Below are 16,097 nucleotides of genomic sequence, written 5' to 3' on the forward strand. Positions count from 1 at the left end.
AATTATACCTAAAAACCGAGGACCACCTGTACTAAGACTAAAACGGCACATGAATGTCAACAGGTGGAGAATATAGTAAGATTCATAGTCAACATATTGACATAAACACTAAGAGTACGAGTCCAAAATGATCCCGTCACTGACACCTGACAATGTGCATGCTCATAATCCTTAAGAGTGCTTTGGTGAAATATACTATATTAGAATGTACACTACACAGGAAATTGTGTTTTAAAAAAAAAAACTGCCAGACCTCACTCACTTCCTGTCACCTTGCACAGACCCGCTTAGCTCATTGCCTTCCTTCTGCAACCCGACTAGGTTGCACTGCAACATTTGTGAGTTCCTTTCAAATGCAGCATTGGTTTGCTAAAATGCATTTGTAAGACAATCCCTGCAGGCTATCAGGAAGTGCACAGGAAGTGATTTTATTGTTTATATTACACAACACACACACTAGTATTTCCCCACACATGCACAACCCTGCGACATTGGTGTAATTAGAATTCAGCCTGCAAAGCCCCTCTGTCATAGATATGTTTAATTCAGTGTTTGTGTTTGTGTGTTTGAGTGAGAAGATGAGAAGGCAGGACATTAACAGACAGGGTTTTTGGAAATTCTATTAAAGTAAACGGTGTGGGAGTGGTGCAGAGCAGTGGCCTTTGCATTCCCAGCAAATGGCAGATCAGTATATTGATACTAAGGGCTGATTCTGCAGCCTTGATTTAGGTTGTGCATGATTAGAAAACACACCTAAGCTGCATTTGGCCATTTTAGAGCATCAGGAAAATTGCAATTAAATGAAATTTTAGGTCGTCAAATAAGATGTCAAGCTAGTCCCTCTGCTATGTTTATCTTCTCTACGAGGGTCCGTCTCCTTCTCCGCTGTTCCATTTCCCCTGTCATATAACCATGGCGCCTGTCACCACGACAACACAGGCCGTGGCCATTCTATCCCGTCGCTTGCCTTCCTGAATAAAGTGCACACTATTTCTGTCTGACTCCTAAAGGATAAAGTCATAATATTATGAACGAAAAAAATCATTTTAGTGTATGAAATAATGAAATAATAAAGATGTTATGTCATAATTCTGTGAGAAACAAAACAAAGATTGAAAAAATAACAGCATAAATGACCAAAAAAGTGGAATACAAAGGTACAAAATTCATACTAATAATAGGCTTTGGCACGAAAACAACGCTGAGGTTTGACCGTGTTTCCCGTACATTCATCTAATAATGGTGGCCCAAATAAATGTGGACCGCCACAGATTGATTTGGTGCTACCTGTTAAAAATTAATTCACGTGGAGACTCATGCTCATTCAGGTATTATTACCAGGTATTACTACTACTACTAATATGAGATATTGATGATAGAAGCAAGTTGGGTGATTCTCTCCTTTCCTTCCCCCCCTACAACAGCCAGTTAGTCCAATCCAGGTAAACACGCACTCGCACACAGCTCCATAGAGAATACTATAACACTATCTTGAGACGTGACAGTGTAAACACAGATGCTGGCTGCCTCCGCCACCTGCCAGATCTGCAAGTACCGGCCGCCTACATGCCCGAGTGAGCTCCACACACTAAAATCTGTGCCGTAATACGTAATGGTGGGGGTGCTTTAGGATACAAACCTTCACATATCTGAGCCAGCCTCGTACTTGATGAAAAATGTGCCAACCGCTGCAGAGCAGTGCAGTTTTAAATAGCCAGTGGCCATTTCGGTAGTTGCATAGCGGAAGGCCATATCTGGTTTTTGCATCATTAGAGGCAGATCGGGTGTCTCATTGGCCGCTGAGAGCTATTTGCATGATTTAAACCCATAATTACTGAAGTATGTGCTTCCTTATTTGATGGTGTTGCTGCAGCAATGTAAACTAAAGACCCAAAAAAATAGCCTTTCATACACGCATAACATGATTGCTACTGTAATAACGAGGTACCGCTAGGTATTTTGTAGACGTCGTGGCTCATATCCAGTCAAATCAAGGTTATGGATTGTAGTTTTTGTGGCTTTCCATACTTATTTAATACAAAAACAGGTTCCGCTGTCCTCTGTTCCGCTTGTGTCGACAACCACTTATGTCGACATCAGTCAGCTGTCTGATGTACACCGCTTGTATCGATAACCGTTTGTTGACATCAGTCATCATGCCCAAAAGGTGTCAACATAAACAAGGTCCACTGTACTTGCGTTCACTTTTTCAACCAACTCCCGGTCCACTAAAACAAGCCCGCTTAATTTGACATCAACATAACAGAGTATGTCTGCTGACATAAAATTTGAAATCTAAGGTGATCATTTCTTTCAGTCCAATTCGGAAAAGTCAACCTGTGCTGTCGTATTGTTAACTTCATTATCGCTACGCAGCATGAAACGGTGACAGTCAAGTCAATCTGAGGGGCGTTGACACAAACGGGTTCCATGATTGCAGTCTCAAGTTTCGGTTTTGTTTATATCTGCAAATGCGTATTTCGACATCGGTCAGCAGTCAGAATGCCATCGACATAACAGGTTCCACTGTTTTTTGTTCCGCTTGTGTCCACAACCACTTATGTCAACATCAGTCAGCCGTCTGATGGACTTACTTATTTTCACTTTTTGGGTTTGGTTATGTCGATAACCGTTTGTTGACATCAGTCAGTCTGTCCAAAAGGTGTCAACATAAACGAGGTCCATTGTATTTACTTTCACTTTTTCAACCAACGCCTGGTTTACTAAAACAGGCCCGCTTAAGTTGACATACAAGCCATACATCAACATACAGAGTAGACAATATTAATACGAAAAGTCAGTCCAATTCGGAAAAGTCACCATCTGCTGTAGTATTGCTAACTTTAGTACGTATTATCGTACGTAGCAATGAAACGGTGACAGTCAAACCAATCTGACGGGTGTTGACACAAACGTGTTTCACGATTGCACAATACGCAAACATGTATGTCAACATCGGTCAGCAGTCCAAATGGCGTCGACATAAACAGGTTGCACTGTTTTCGGTTCCGCTTGTGTCGACAACCACTTATGTCGACATCAGTCAGCTGTCTGAGGGACTTACTTACTTTCACTTTGTGGAGGTTTGGTTATGTCAATAACCGTTTGTTGACATTAGTCAGCCTGTCCAAAAGGTGTCAACATAAACAAGGTCCACTGTACCTACTTTCACCTTTCGGTTTTGGTTATGTTGATGACCGTTTATGTCGACAGCAGTCAGCAGCCAAAAGATGTCAAACATAAACAAGGTCCACTGTACTTTAAATTTTCAGATTTGTTTATGTTGATAACCGATTACGTCGACAGCAGTCAGCAGCCAAAAGGTGTCAAACATAAACAAGGTCCACTGTACTTTCAATTTTCAGATTTGTTTATGTTGATAACCGATTACGTCGACAGCAGTCAGCAGCCAAAAGGTGTCAAACATAAACAAGGTCCACTGTACTTACTTTCACTTTCCGGTTTTGGTTATTTTGATGACCGTTTATGTCGACAGCAGTCAGCAGTCCAAAAGGTGTTGACGTAAACGAGGTCCACTGTACTTTAAATTTTCAGATTTGTTTATTTTGATAACCGATTATGTCGACAGCAGTCAGCAGCCAAAACATGTCAAACATAAACAAGGTCCACTGTACTTTGTTTATGTTGATAACCGATTATGTCGACAGCCGTCAGCAGCCAAAAGATGTCAAACATAAACAAGGTCCACTGTACTTTGTTTATGTTGATAACTGATTATGTCGACAGCCGTCAGCAGCCAAAAGGTGTCAAACATAAACAAGGTCCACTGTACTTACTTTCACTTTCCGGTTTTGGTTATTTTGATGACCGTTTATGTCGACAGCAGTCAGCAGTCCAAAAGGTGTCGACGTAAACGAGGTCCACTGTACTTTAAATTTTCAGATTTGTTTATTTTGATAACCGATTATGTCGACAGCAGTCAGCAGCCAAAAGGTGTCGACGTAAACAAGGTCCACTGTACTTTAAATTTTCAGATTTGTTTATGTTGATAACCGATTATGTCGACAGCAGTCAGCAGTCCAAAAGGTGTCGACGTAAACAAGGTCCACTGTACTTTAAAATTTCAGATTTGTTTATGTTGATAACCGATTATGTCGACATTAGTCAGGCTGTCCAAACAGTGTTGACGTAAATTAGGTCCACAGTACTTAATGTAAGTTATTGGTGACAATTATGACGACAGCTGCTTATGCTGACATAAACGGGGTCCACTGTACTTACGTTTAATGTCACTGTGAGATCATAAGAACAATAAAGACAACATGCTTTGTGGGAGCACATGCATGCATTGTTTGCCACAGGCACAATGCAGCTGCAGATAAAGTCCTCAGCTTTGCTGGTCTAATATTATCTACCAGGCAGCAGATTAGCTCTAATCACATGGGGCTATCTCCTCTAAGCTGTTATACACCTTAATGTGCTTGTGAGACGTTTGAGTTTATTGTATGTGCTGCAATACGTATGAGGCACTGGGTAACATCCATACTGTACATGTTTGAGTGGAGGGCCGAGACACTGCAGGCTTTTCTGTCCAACCAGCTCCCTTCTCCAGCAGATTTCATTGATGAGCCCCTTTTTTGACACACTTGACAGTTGCATGCAGGCCACACCTTCCCTCACGTTGAATCACAGTTCTAAGAAAGCTACACTCCCAGTCAGACACATTTATCAAACATGCAAATGCTGCTTTTGTGTTAGGGATTCGAACTTAGCAGTTGAACCCGATTAGCAAGGAATCCCAGCCAGTATGTGTGTGTGTGTATACGCATGCATTGTGTGTGTTCATTCATTATGAAGCACCTTTCACCAATTTAGGACATGCCACGTTGGCTGGCCTGGAAGAAATGTTCTCTCTCAACTATTGACGAAGGCAGATTGAGTAAGATGGCTGTTTTGTTTTGATCTGTTTTGTAACTCAACGTTTCATCTTATGTCAGGAACAGATAAACCCATACACGTCAACTTTAAGGAGAGAAAACTAGAAGACGACATTATATTCTCTCATCCCAGTATCTTGCTATATTTTCTATGTCCAAAAGTTTTAGCTTATTAGAAAAAAATTCTACATTGTAAAACCACTGAGGCATATGACTGTAAAATGATATTTTTTAAACCAACATGTGTAGACATGCTAGGAAGTAATATATATTTAAATAAAAACATCATCTCCACTTTGTGATGTACGGGTAGGTGAGAAGGCCTATTATTAGTATGAACTTCAATTTCCTATATATATATTTTTTTTTTCCAAATATTTCAAATTTCTTCAAAAGTAATGTTTGGAAATGTTCATTTTGTAATATTATGACTTAAATTCCCTAATGTTTTGACTTTATTACAATAATATTATGACTTTTCCCCCAGCCTAATTTTCAAAAAAATTACAACTTCATTTTGTTGTTTTGTTTCTCATATCATGACATATGCATAATATATATTTTTTATATTTCATCTCTATGCTACTTATTTTTCCTAATAATATTGCATTTAATCTTGTAAATATTATCTTTATATTTTGACTTTATACCCATAAAATTTACATCTTTTTCTTTTTTTGGTGTTCCATTTCAGCTTTTTTAATGTACATTTTCTTCCTTGTAATGATGACTTTATTCCCATAATATTTTGACTTCACTCTCCTAAAATTATAGCTTTTTCCACAACCTAATTTTCCAAAAAGATTTTAGATTTCAACTTTATGTTACAAAAGTGATTTTTTTCCTCAGAATATTACAAAGTTATTCTCGTAAAATGACAACTTTTTGTTGATGGATTACGACTTATTTTCTTAAAGCGGGCCGATTGGGCTTTTTCCACTTTTCTGACCTATGAATGTTGTATTCTCGTACTAAACAATACCAAAGTTTCAGATAATTAGGTTTGCGCATTTAGAAGTGAGCCCTGAAAGACATTTGGGATGGCTCAAAACGCTCTGTTTCAGAGGGTGTTGCAAAACTGTTCCTTTGTGATGTCACAGAGGAGCAGGCTTCTTTATGGGCGTGGCTGTAGGTGTGATGCCTCTCGTTTTACGAGGCAAGCTCAGGCAGAAGTGATTGTATTTGGTGATTCCCAGCAAGAGATTTTCATCTGTCTACGGCATTTCACATGGAACTGTTTTTGTGTCCGCCAAACTGTTGCTGAAGCCTGAAGCGGAACCGCTGGGAAAGGTGCGTTAATGTTGTACACGCTTGTGTGTCCCAGAGGATCTCATGAGCTACTAGTAGAAACACTTTTCAATTACAGTACCTCTCCAAATACTTTATTCATTTATTATCAACTCCTATACCCACTAAATTAGAAAGTTGGGGTCGCGGTAGCCAGGAAGTATGTCAGGTGTTTTGGAAATACAGCTGGAATAGGTGCAGATCCTGGAAGATGTGGAAGGTTTTCTGTGCTGGTTATTGTGTGTTGTCCACAACGCAATACAAAGATACTTACTTCAGAGCTTACTTCAGAGCTTCAGCATGGAAGTAAAGGTGGTTGCCCCTTTTCTCAACTAAACTTAAAATTTAGCACAAATGGAGGAAAACTGCTTATGTTTGTTATGGAGATGGTTATATTGGTTTACAGAACTACTGTATATCTCTGGATTGATGTTGCATCTGGTATGGACTTTCTGTATATGGAAATCAGTTTACACAAAAAGACGCTGAAGGTTGAGTTCTCGTGCGCGTTCTCCGGAGCATGCAGTCTTTGATAAATATCAAACAAAAACCAACAATGGAAGAGTTGTTTGTCTCCCCGTGTGCCCGCTCGGTGCTGGAGCTCGCTGCTGAATGAGGAGTGCTTGATTGTCGGGCCCCCGCTTCAGATGTCCCACAGCCTGAGGACAGAGAATGATTGACTTCTGCCTCCACGGTGCAGTTTTGTCACACAGACCCCCTTGACAAGCCTTGACAAATATAACCCATGCATGCTTGTTTCCATTGTGGTCTCACCTGGTAAATCTTATGTTTGGAAAAAATGAAGCTCCCAAAAAGGGGACTGCTTTCAGACCAGATAAAAAGAAAAGTGAAAGAGGAAGCGATCTCCGCAGAGAGCCTGATTTATTGATAGACGGTCTGGTAGCTTGAGACTTCCTGAGACAGGATGCCAGTTTTCAGAAAACTGTGTCACACCGACGGAATCAAAACACCCTCTTAATTTAGGACGACGTTTAGGACTTTTAATGGTGTGACTATCCAACACAATTTTCATCGATTTATCCCTCATTTAACATCTCTAACAGGGAGACATGTCTCAGGAGTTTGGGTGGTTATTCCCTAATACTGCGGTTGCTGGTTCTATCATCCACTCCACTGTAATTATTGTAGTTTTTAGTCTGCTTAATACAAGCCAATAAAACAAGCGGCAAGCTAATCTGGATCTCTAACAGGGTGACATGTCTCAGGAGTTTGGGTGTTAATTCCCTAATACTGCGGTTGCTGGTTCTATCATCCACTCCACTGTAATTATTGTAGTTTTTAGTCTGCTTAATACAAGCCAATAAAACAAGCCGCAAGCTAATCTGGATCTCTAACAGGGTGACATGTCTCAGGAGTTTGGGTGTTAATTCCCTAATACTGCGGTTGCTGGTTCTATCATCCACTCCACTGTAATTATTGTAGTTTTTAGTCTACTTAATACAAGCCAATAAAACAAGCGACAAGCTAATCTGGATCTCTAACAGGGTGACATGTCTCAGGAGTTTGGGTGGTTATTCCCTAATACTGCGGTTGCTGGTTCTATCATCTACTCCACTGTAATTATTGTAGTTTTTAGTCTGCTTAATACAAGCCAATAAAACAAGCGGCAAGCTAATCTGGATCTCTAACAGGGTGGCATGTCTCAGGAGTTTGGGTGGTTATTCCCTAATACTGCGGTTGCTGGTTCTATCATCCACTCCACTGTAATTATTGTAGTTTTTAGTCTGCTTAATACAAGCCAATAAAACAAGCGACAAGCTAATCTGGATCTCTAACAGGGTGGCATGTCTCAGGAGTTAGGGTGGTTATTCCCTAATACTGCGGTTGCTGGTTCTATCATCCACTCCACTGTAATTATTGTAGTTTTTAGTCTGCTTAATACAAGCCAATAAAACAAGCGACAAGCTAATCTGGATCTCTAACAGGGTGACATGTCTCAGGAGTTAGGGTGGTTATTCCCTAATACTGCGGTTGCTGGTTCTATCATCCACTCCACTGTAATTATTGTAGTTTTTAGTCTGCTTAATACAAGCCAATAAAACAAGCGGCAAGCTAATCTGGATCTCTAACAGGGTGACATGTCTCGGGAGTTTGGGTGGTTATTCCCTAATACTGTGGTTGCTGGTTCTATCATCCACTCCACTGTAATTATTGTAGTTTTTAGTCTGTTTAATACAAGCCAATAAAACAAGCGACAAGCTAATCTGGATCTCTAACAGGGTGGCATGTCTCAGGAGTTTGGGTGGTTATTCCCTAATACTGCGGTTGCTGGTTCTATCATCCACTCCACTGTAATTATTGTAGTTTTTAGTCTGCTTAATACAAGCCAATAAAACAAGCGACAAGCTAATCTGGATCTCTAACAGGGTGGCATGTCTCAGGAGTTAGGGTGGTTATTCCCTAATACTGCGGTTGCTGGTTCTATCATCCACTCCACTGTAATTATTGTAGTTTTTAGTCTGCTTAATACAAGCCAATAAAACAAGCGACAAGCTAATCTGGATCTCTAACAGGGTGACATGTCTCAGGAGTTAGGGTGGTTATTCCCTAATACTGCGGTTGCTGGTTCTATCATCCACTCCACTGTAATTATTGTAGTTTTTAGTCTGCTTAATACAAGCCAATAAAACAAGCGGCAAGCTAATCTGGATCTCTAACAGGGTGACATGTCTCGGGAGTTTGGGTGGTTATTCCCTAATACTGTGGTTGCTGGTTCTATCATCCACTCCACTGTAATTATTGTAGTTTTTAGTCTGTTTAATACAAGCCAATAAAACAAGCAGCAAGCTAATCTGGATCAGACTGGGAGCCACAATGAATTCAGTGCGAGTCCGGGGATAGGGTGATCGGGCATAGGTGTCCCAAACCAGTGGTTGCTGGTTCTATTCTCAGTCCTTGTGTAGCGGTACATTTTTACAATGTAAAAGGTTCTGAAAGTCGGGGTGGAAGAAAAAAATGATATGCCTCACTGTTTTTCCATTCATCTATTTTCTATGCCGCTTATCCTCACTAGGGTAGCGGAGGTATCCCAGCTGTCTTTGTGCGAGAGGCGGGGTACAACCTGGACTGGTGGCCAGCCAATCACAGGACACATATATACAAACAACCATTCACACTCACATTCATACCTATGGACAATTTGGAGTCGCCAATTAACCTAGCATGTTTTTGGATGTCTGAGGAAACACACGCTCGGGCAGAACACGGAATCGAACCCAGGTCTCATATAATCCCAGAGAGGACTAAAGTTGGAATGTGGAATTGTGTCGAACACTGAAATCCTTCATCACCAACATCAACATGGATGATCCGTATGCAGTACATGTTTGACATAGTAAATATGCTTCCCCATGTACTGTCCATATCTTCTGTGCAATTGAAGAGTCTCAAATCTGAGGCACTGGTGTTGGCTTGTGGCCTTGTGACAGGGATTAGGACAGAGTTTAAATCTCGGTCGCAGAATAAAAGGAGCCAGGTACGGTGCTATAAGAGCAGTCAGCTGACACCTTTTTGGCTGTCAATGCAATGCAGACAACACACAGGAAAAGCTGATATTTGTATGACCTATATGCGTAAAGATTAGTCACTGGTGGTGGTACTATTGGTCACAATACACAATAAACATAGTTGAATGAAATATTCATCACAATAAAGGGGAGATTGTTGAAGCTGGTGCCTCTTGCTTATACATTAACTTTTGCCGAGATAAGGACATTGTCCATAGGTATGAATGTGAGTGTGAATGGTTGTTTGTCTATATGTGTGCTGTGATTGGCTGGCGACCGGTCCAGGGTGTTTCCCGCCATTCGCCTGAAATTAGATGGGATTTTTTTCACAGATTTTGTGTGAACACCTACGTTATGCTGAGGTACCACAACCTACTTTCATTCTTCTTCTCTTAAATAATAAATCCCCCCAGATGAGACAGCTGGGTGGTAATCACAGTAGCTCATAATAGGATACCTCCATGACACCTCGCCCATGATAATTCGATTAGATTAAGTTCAATGTTGTCGTCATTGTGTAAAATACAGGCTAGGAGCCAACCACTGCCTCTGGTTTGGGATTGAATGAGTGTGTAAACTTCTTCACTGCTTCAAATGAACGAGGAGTTTGGTCGTGTAAAACTTCCCCGGTTCTGTGCTATCGTAGGAATCTTGTGTGCAGTCAGCTGCACACAACGAGATTGGAGAGCTTCTCCTTTCAGTGCAGTAGTCAAGTTTAAAGAACAAAAAAAGTATATAAAGTAGAGTAAAAAAGACAATTTAACAAGATATATACAAGATATCCAAAATATACACATAGTATTGCACAGGAGCATATGCAGGAGCAGATATATTAATTTTAGTGCAATGATCAATGGGTCATAGTGCAATTAATGACTGGTGTATACAGATGAGTGTATTGTATTGGGTTGTTAAATAAATAAATATGATTGAGGTAGTAACAGAGGCAGTGATGGAAATATTGCACATTTACATTATGCTAAATGTACTGGATCAGTACATTCCTAGAGCCAATAGAAAAGCACTAGACTTTTTTTTTTAAATGGAGCATTCAGAAGAGCTCAAAACATCAGCCAAGGTCAGTTTGCAGACCTTTTTAAATCAGCGATGTCCTTCTGTGAGACGCTTCCAGACGCCCTCGGCTCCTACCAGACAGCCACCTGCCCCGCCTATTGTATATATTCTAGTGCAGCCTGCCAAACACGGGTCTGAACAAAGTGCATGATAGGAACCCGATTGAAAAGCTCACCTGATATGCTACTGCTGTGTGCAAAGGGCTGTGCCGTGCGATAAGACATTCTAATGACAGACTTATAAGGAAGTAATAAACCGTCATTTTGGATGGCTATAATGACAGTGGCTCTTGTAGGAGAGAGATTAAAGGGATGTCTGTGTTATAATTAAATTTGGGTTTTAAATAAGAACATATCTGACACCCGGGACATACAGTATGTCTTGATTTGAAAGAAATCATTGTTTTGTTTTTTAAATAATGGCCATGGCCAACACACATAATGTGTTGTCATTTGGAAATGAGATTGCATGTTGGTGCGAATTGAGGTTAGGGTTCCCATGCGTCCCGGAAAGCCTGGAAAATGAATCACGAATTTCAGTCACGGAAAAGATATCCTGGAAAGTTATTTATTATCCCCCTGTTTTATGGATGCCAATGGGCATGTCTGTTGTCACCTTATCTAAAATAGTCAGGTTGATCCAATGTTTTTTTTTTTCTGATTAAGTAGTACAGACAATCTAGCGAACAACTCTCCTGTTGTTCACCGTATTTTTAAAGCAGAAACCAAAAGAAGCGGGGCTCTGCATTACAAGACCCACATCTCAGTCTGGTGTCTGTGAGTTTATCTGCAAGGCCTCTAACATGTCATGTCCCTCTGATGTACTCGTTCCTGATCCTATCCATCCTGGTCACTCCCAATGATAACCTCTCGTCATCTAAAACAGGGGTCTCAAACACGCGGCCCGCGGGCCAAATGTGGCCCGCAGGACACTGGTTTGAGGCCCCCGCCTTGATATGAAAGTTTAATGTTAGTGCGGCCCGCGCAAGTTTGATATGGATGCTGTATGGTATCATGTACCCAGAAAAAATTATTACGTTTGATTAATGTTCATGTTATCCTCCCTATCCGTGTGGAAGTGGTAAGTTTTTGGCTATTTAAGTTGAAAGGAAATAACTTGAAGGCTACCGTTTAGGTCGCTAGCTCTCTAGTTTGGGAGTTAGCATGTGTCTCAAGACCCTGCAGTTGTGCAATATGTTGTAAATAAAAAGAGTATAAATGTGACTATAGTCGTGTTTTGTCATGTCTACAGGGCTCTAATAATGCTTTGTTCATTTTAATCTGAAAAAAATAATTTGTCTACCCACCAACTATATGTGGTTTCTTAAGTTTTTATTATTTGCCGTTTTATTATTATTCTTATATTTATTTATTTATTACTAATTGATTGATTTTCCGAGCGTTTATTGTAGAAAATCGGAACCAAAGCACTAAAAAAAGTTTGTATATTTTTCTGTTTTTAATAAATGCGTTTTTTTTTTTTTTTTGGGAAAACCTGATGGGGCCCAGCCTGGCCCAGACGCTAGCTCCAGTGGCCCCCAGGTAAATTGAGTTTGAGACCCCTGATCTAAAACCTAGTAAATTCGGAAACAGTTACACAAGTACAGTATTTAAAACACTCTTTACATTAAAGTGACGAAGATGAACCCACAACCACACAAGCGTGCTAAACTAAGCTAACCCCAATCATGCTCTGAGGTTCCACCAACCTTTGCTGTTGATCACCATTTCAATATGTTTAGTTCGGGAGGAGGCAGTTTCTTGTTCATAGTGATTTTGTGCCGCGATCCGCCAAGTAAATACTTCCCCACTTTCTCACAATAACAGCATCGAGGCTGATTAAAAATGTAGCTCCAAGGTCTAAACACTCTCCTTAAATTCCTCCAGCTCAAGATCTCCTTCAACGAGACGAGTCTCCACAGCACGTACGAGTATCCGTCAGAGAGCAGCGCTTGGGACAGCGGGGATGAAGACAATGTGGCCAAACCGGAGGAAAAGGTTGCCGGCGAACCGCTCACCATGGTCGGACGCATCCACATCCCTCAGCCCACGTTTACAAGCTCGCCCACCCACGCCAACAGCAGTAATGGTGAGCCATTGTTGAGAAACAAATTCATGTAACACCACAGTTGGGTATGGGGTAGCTAAGGATTTTATTGCATCGTAAAACAGTGCTGGCTTGGTGGACTTTGTCCTTGTACAACATATGGACAAAATGTATGTGAGAGATACTGAATATTGGACAGTTTTCATACTTGATAATAGCCAACCTTTCCTATTTGGTGCAGGTGTTCTCTTGAACACTCTTAATGCACAACATGATCATCAAATATACTGTTCATATAATGCACACAGAACAAGGAACAAGTTTTGCTCTGTGTCCTTTATTATTATTATTATTATGTCCGGTATTAGAGGGAACATGGAGGCAGACCGTGGGTGAATACATTAAAATAGACCGTTTCCGCGGGAACCACGGAAGTCCAAAGAAATGCAGCTGGAATGGATGCAGATTCTTTGTGTGTTGGTTATTGTGTGTAGCTGCTCTATAGGAGTCCACAACTCAATACAAAGGGCCGAAAAATAAGCATAGTAGGCCCCCCTTAAGCACAAATGTAGGTTTTTTTTTTGGCTCCCGGCGCATTTGAAACAAGAAAATGACAAGAAAAACAACATCAGCAAAATGGGAAAGGAAAGAAGTTTTCCATGTCCTTCAAGTTATGTGGATGTATCGCATGTGCATATTGATGCAAGCGTGGTGTAGCGGTTACCATGGCAACACACACACCGGCTCCCAGTGCCAGGGTTGAAATGTGAAGCACTTTAACTCTTTTCGTCCTTAAAGGAACACTTTCCAATATAAATAATTCATAAGCATCAAAAGCATTTTTGAGAAAAAAGTGTATTGTATTAAAAAAACAAACAAACTGGTGATCAGTTATGGTTGTGTACACCTTGGAAAGCCTGTAAGTGGGAGGATAGTGACCTCTGCCGGACGAACTCTGAATTACACCAACCACATTGCTATTTTAACTCATATTTTTTATTATTAAAAATACAATCCATCGCACATTATGACAAGAAATGTAAAACATACAGGCAAATAGCCAACTGTTATTAGTATTAATTTTGTTAAAAAAAATGTTAAAAACCGGCATTGTAGAGAATGAAGTTGCGTGTTACTGTGAAAGGAATTGTTCATAGTATTTGCATATGTTTTTGTTAAGTAATTGTCTTTTTTTTAGATAAATGTGCAAAAGGAAGATGTGTTGACCGCGGTGCTTTAATTTGTACCTTGTAATTTGCAGGTATTTTATTTTGTTGTATCGTCAAATGACACGATATCTGTTCCGTTCACTTCCTGTCAACCTACTTCCTGATTCACTCCTAAAAGTGCCTTAAATGCTTACATGTTCTGAATAAATCTGTTCTGTCAAAGGTGAAGCCTCTTAGAGGTGATACTGTAAGTTGATAATAGGACATTTATTTCATTTTTTCTGATATTTAAAATAATAAATAGTGATATATGTTGCAAACTGTTAATGAGGAAATACAAGAGCCGCCCTCTGCTGAACATTTTATGGCACTGCAGCGGCATTTTAGAAGTTTGTTCAAGGAAGCAATCTGATTGGTGCAATTGCAGGAAGAACCGCTTAACACGTGACTAAAAGGAAGAATGAACTAAAACGGGAACAAATAGAGACTTTTTTTATCCCAGTGTCTGTCTTGCAGGACTTTCTGCCTTGTCTCATCTAGAAGGAACTCGATTATTCAGTATTCTTTAGACCTAATGATGTTCGCCACAGCAAAAGAGTATAGTAATATTGCCTTTTATGCTGTTCTTTTCACTTCCATCCTTCTTCTGCAGACCTCTCCAACTACATTCCCAAGCACTCTATGGACTTCAGCGTGTGGCAGAAATACAAACAAGAGGACAGCGTGAACAAGGAGGAGGCCACTTCCCAGCAGACACAGATGACAGAGGAGGTCATGGTGAGGGGGAGCAACTCACTTTGTCATCCCATGTTTTAGTCCGACATTTTGCACTGGCATTCGTACCTGCATTCTCCTAATGAGAAGGCACAGTATAAACGCCTCCCACCGCTTTGTGCTTTTACAAATGCAAAAGCACTAATGGACTAAAGCACGGGACTCAAACTCAATTTAGCTGGAGCTAGGGTCTGGGTGAGACTGGGCCGCATCAGGTTTTCCAAACAAAATATATATATATATATTTATATTTATTAAAAACAGAAAAATGAATAAACTTTGCTTTGGTTCCGATTTTCTACAAGAAAAGCTCTGATAAAACATTCCACTGTTCTCAAATATCTTAATTTTTATTTTTCTACACAAAATAAGATGAAAAATAAATAAACAAATCAAGATTAAAGAAAATCAATCAATCAGTAATAAATAAATAAATATAATAATAATAATAAAATGGCAAATAATAAAAACTTAAGAAACCACATATAGTTGGGGGTAGACATTTTTTTTTCTGATTAAAATGAACAAAGCATTATTAGAGCCCTGTAGACATGACAAAACACGACTATAGTCACATTTATACTCTTTTTATTTATAACATATTGCGCAACTGCAGGGTCTTGAGACACATGCTAACTCGCAAACTAGAGAGCTAGCGACCTAAATGGTAGCCTTCAAGTTATTTCCTTTAAACTTAAATAGCCAAAAACTTACCACTTCCACACGGATAGGGAGAATAACTATTAACAGTTATTTAACCTTTAACATGAACATTAATCAAACGTAATAATTTTTTCTGGGTACATGATACCATACAGCATCCATATCAAACTTGCGCGGGCCGCACTAACATTAAACTTTCATATCAAGGCGGGGGCCTCAAACTAGTGTCCTGCGGGCCACATTTGGCCCGCGGGCTGCGTGTTTGAGACCTCTGGACTAAAGGAAGCATTTTCAAGTATTCATTCATTTTCTACCGCTTATCCTCACGAGGGTTGCGGGGAGTGCTGGAGCCTATCCCAGCTGGTGAGAGGCGGGGTACACCCTGGACTGGTCGCCAGCCAATCACAGGGCACATATAGACAAACAACCATTCACACTCACATTCATACCTATGGACAATTTGGAGTCGCCAATTAACCTAGCATGTTTTTGGAATGTGGGAGGAAACCGGAGTACCCGGAGAAAACCCACGCATGCACGGGGAGAACATGCAAACTCCACACAGAGATGGCAGAGGGTGGAATCGAACTCGGGCCTGCCTGCTAACCACTCGCTGTGCAGCCCCATTTTCAGGCATGAAAATGTCTAAATTAACTAAA

General features: G+C 40.3%; 1 protein-coding gene across 1 annotated transcript in view; it reads left to right on the forward strand.

The window, feature by feature from the left end:
• tprn (taperin) overlaps positions 1-16,097 on the forward strand; it is a 32,725-nt gene that overhangs the window by 12,912 nt on the left and 3,716 nt on the right. The window contains exons 2-3 of the mRNA XM_058064100.2: positions 12,673-12,874; positions 14,654-14,778. Coding sequence (XP_057920083.2) covers positions 12,673-12,874; positions 14,654-14,778 — 327 coding nt within the window. The remainder of the gene's footprint in view (positions 1-12,672; positions 12,875-14,653; positions 14,779-16,097) is intronic.

This window comes from Doryrhamphus excisus, linkage group LG10 (assembly GCF_037039965.1).
Source record: "Doryrhamphus excisus strain RoL-2023G ecotype Guam linkage group LG10, RoL_Dexc_Guam_v1.1, whole genome shotgun sequence".
Classification (NCBI taxonomy): Eukaryota; Metazoa; Chordata; class Actinopteri; order Syngnathiformes; family Syngnathidae; genus Doryrhamphus; species Doryrhamphus excisus.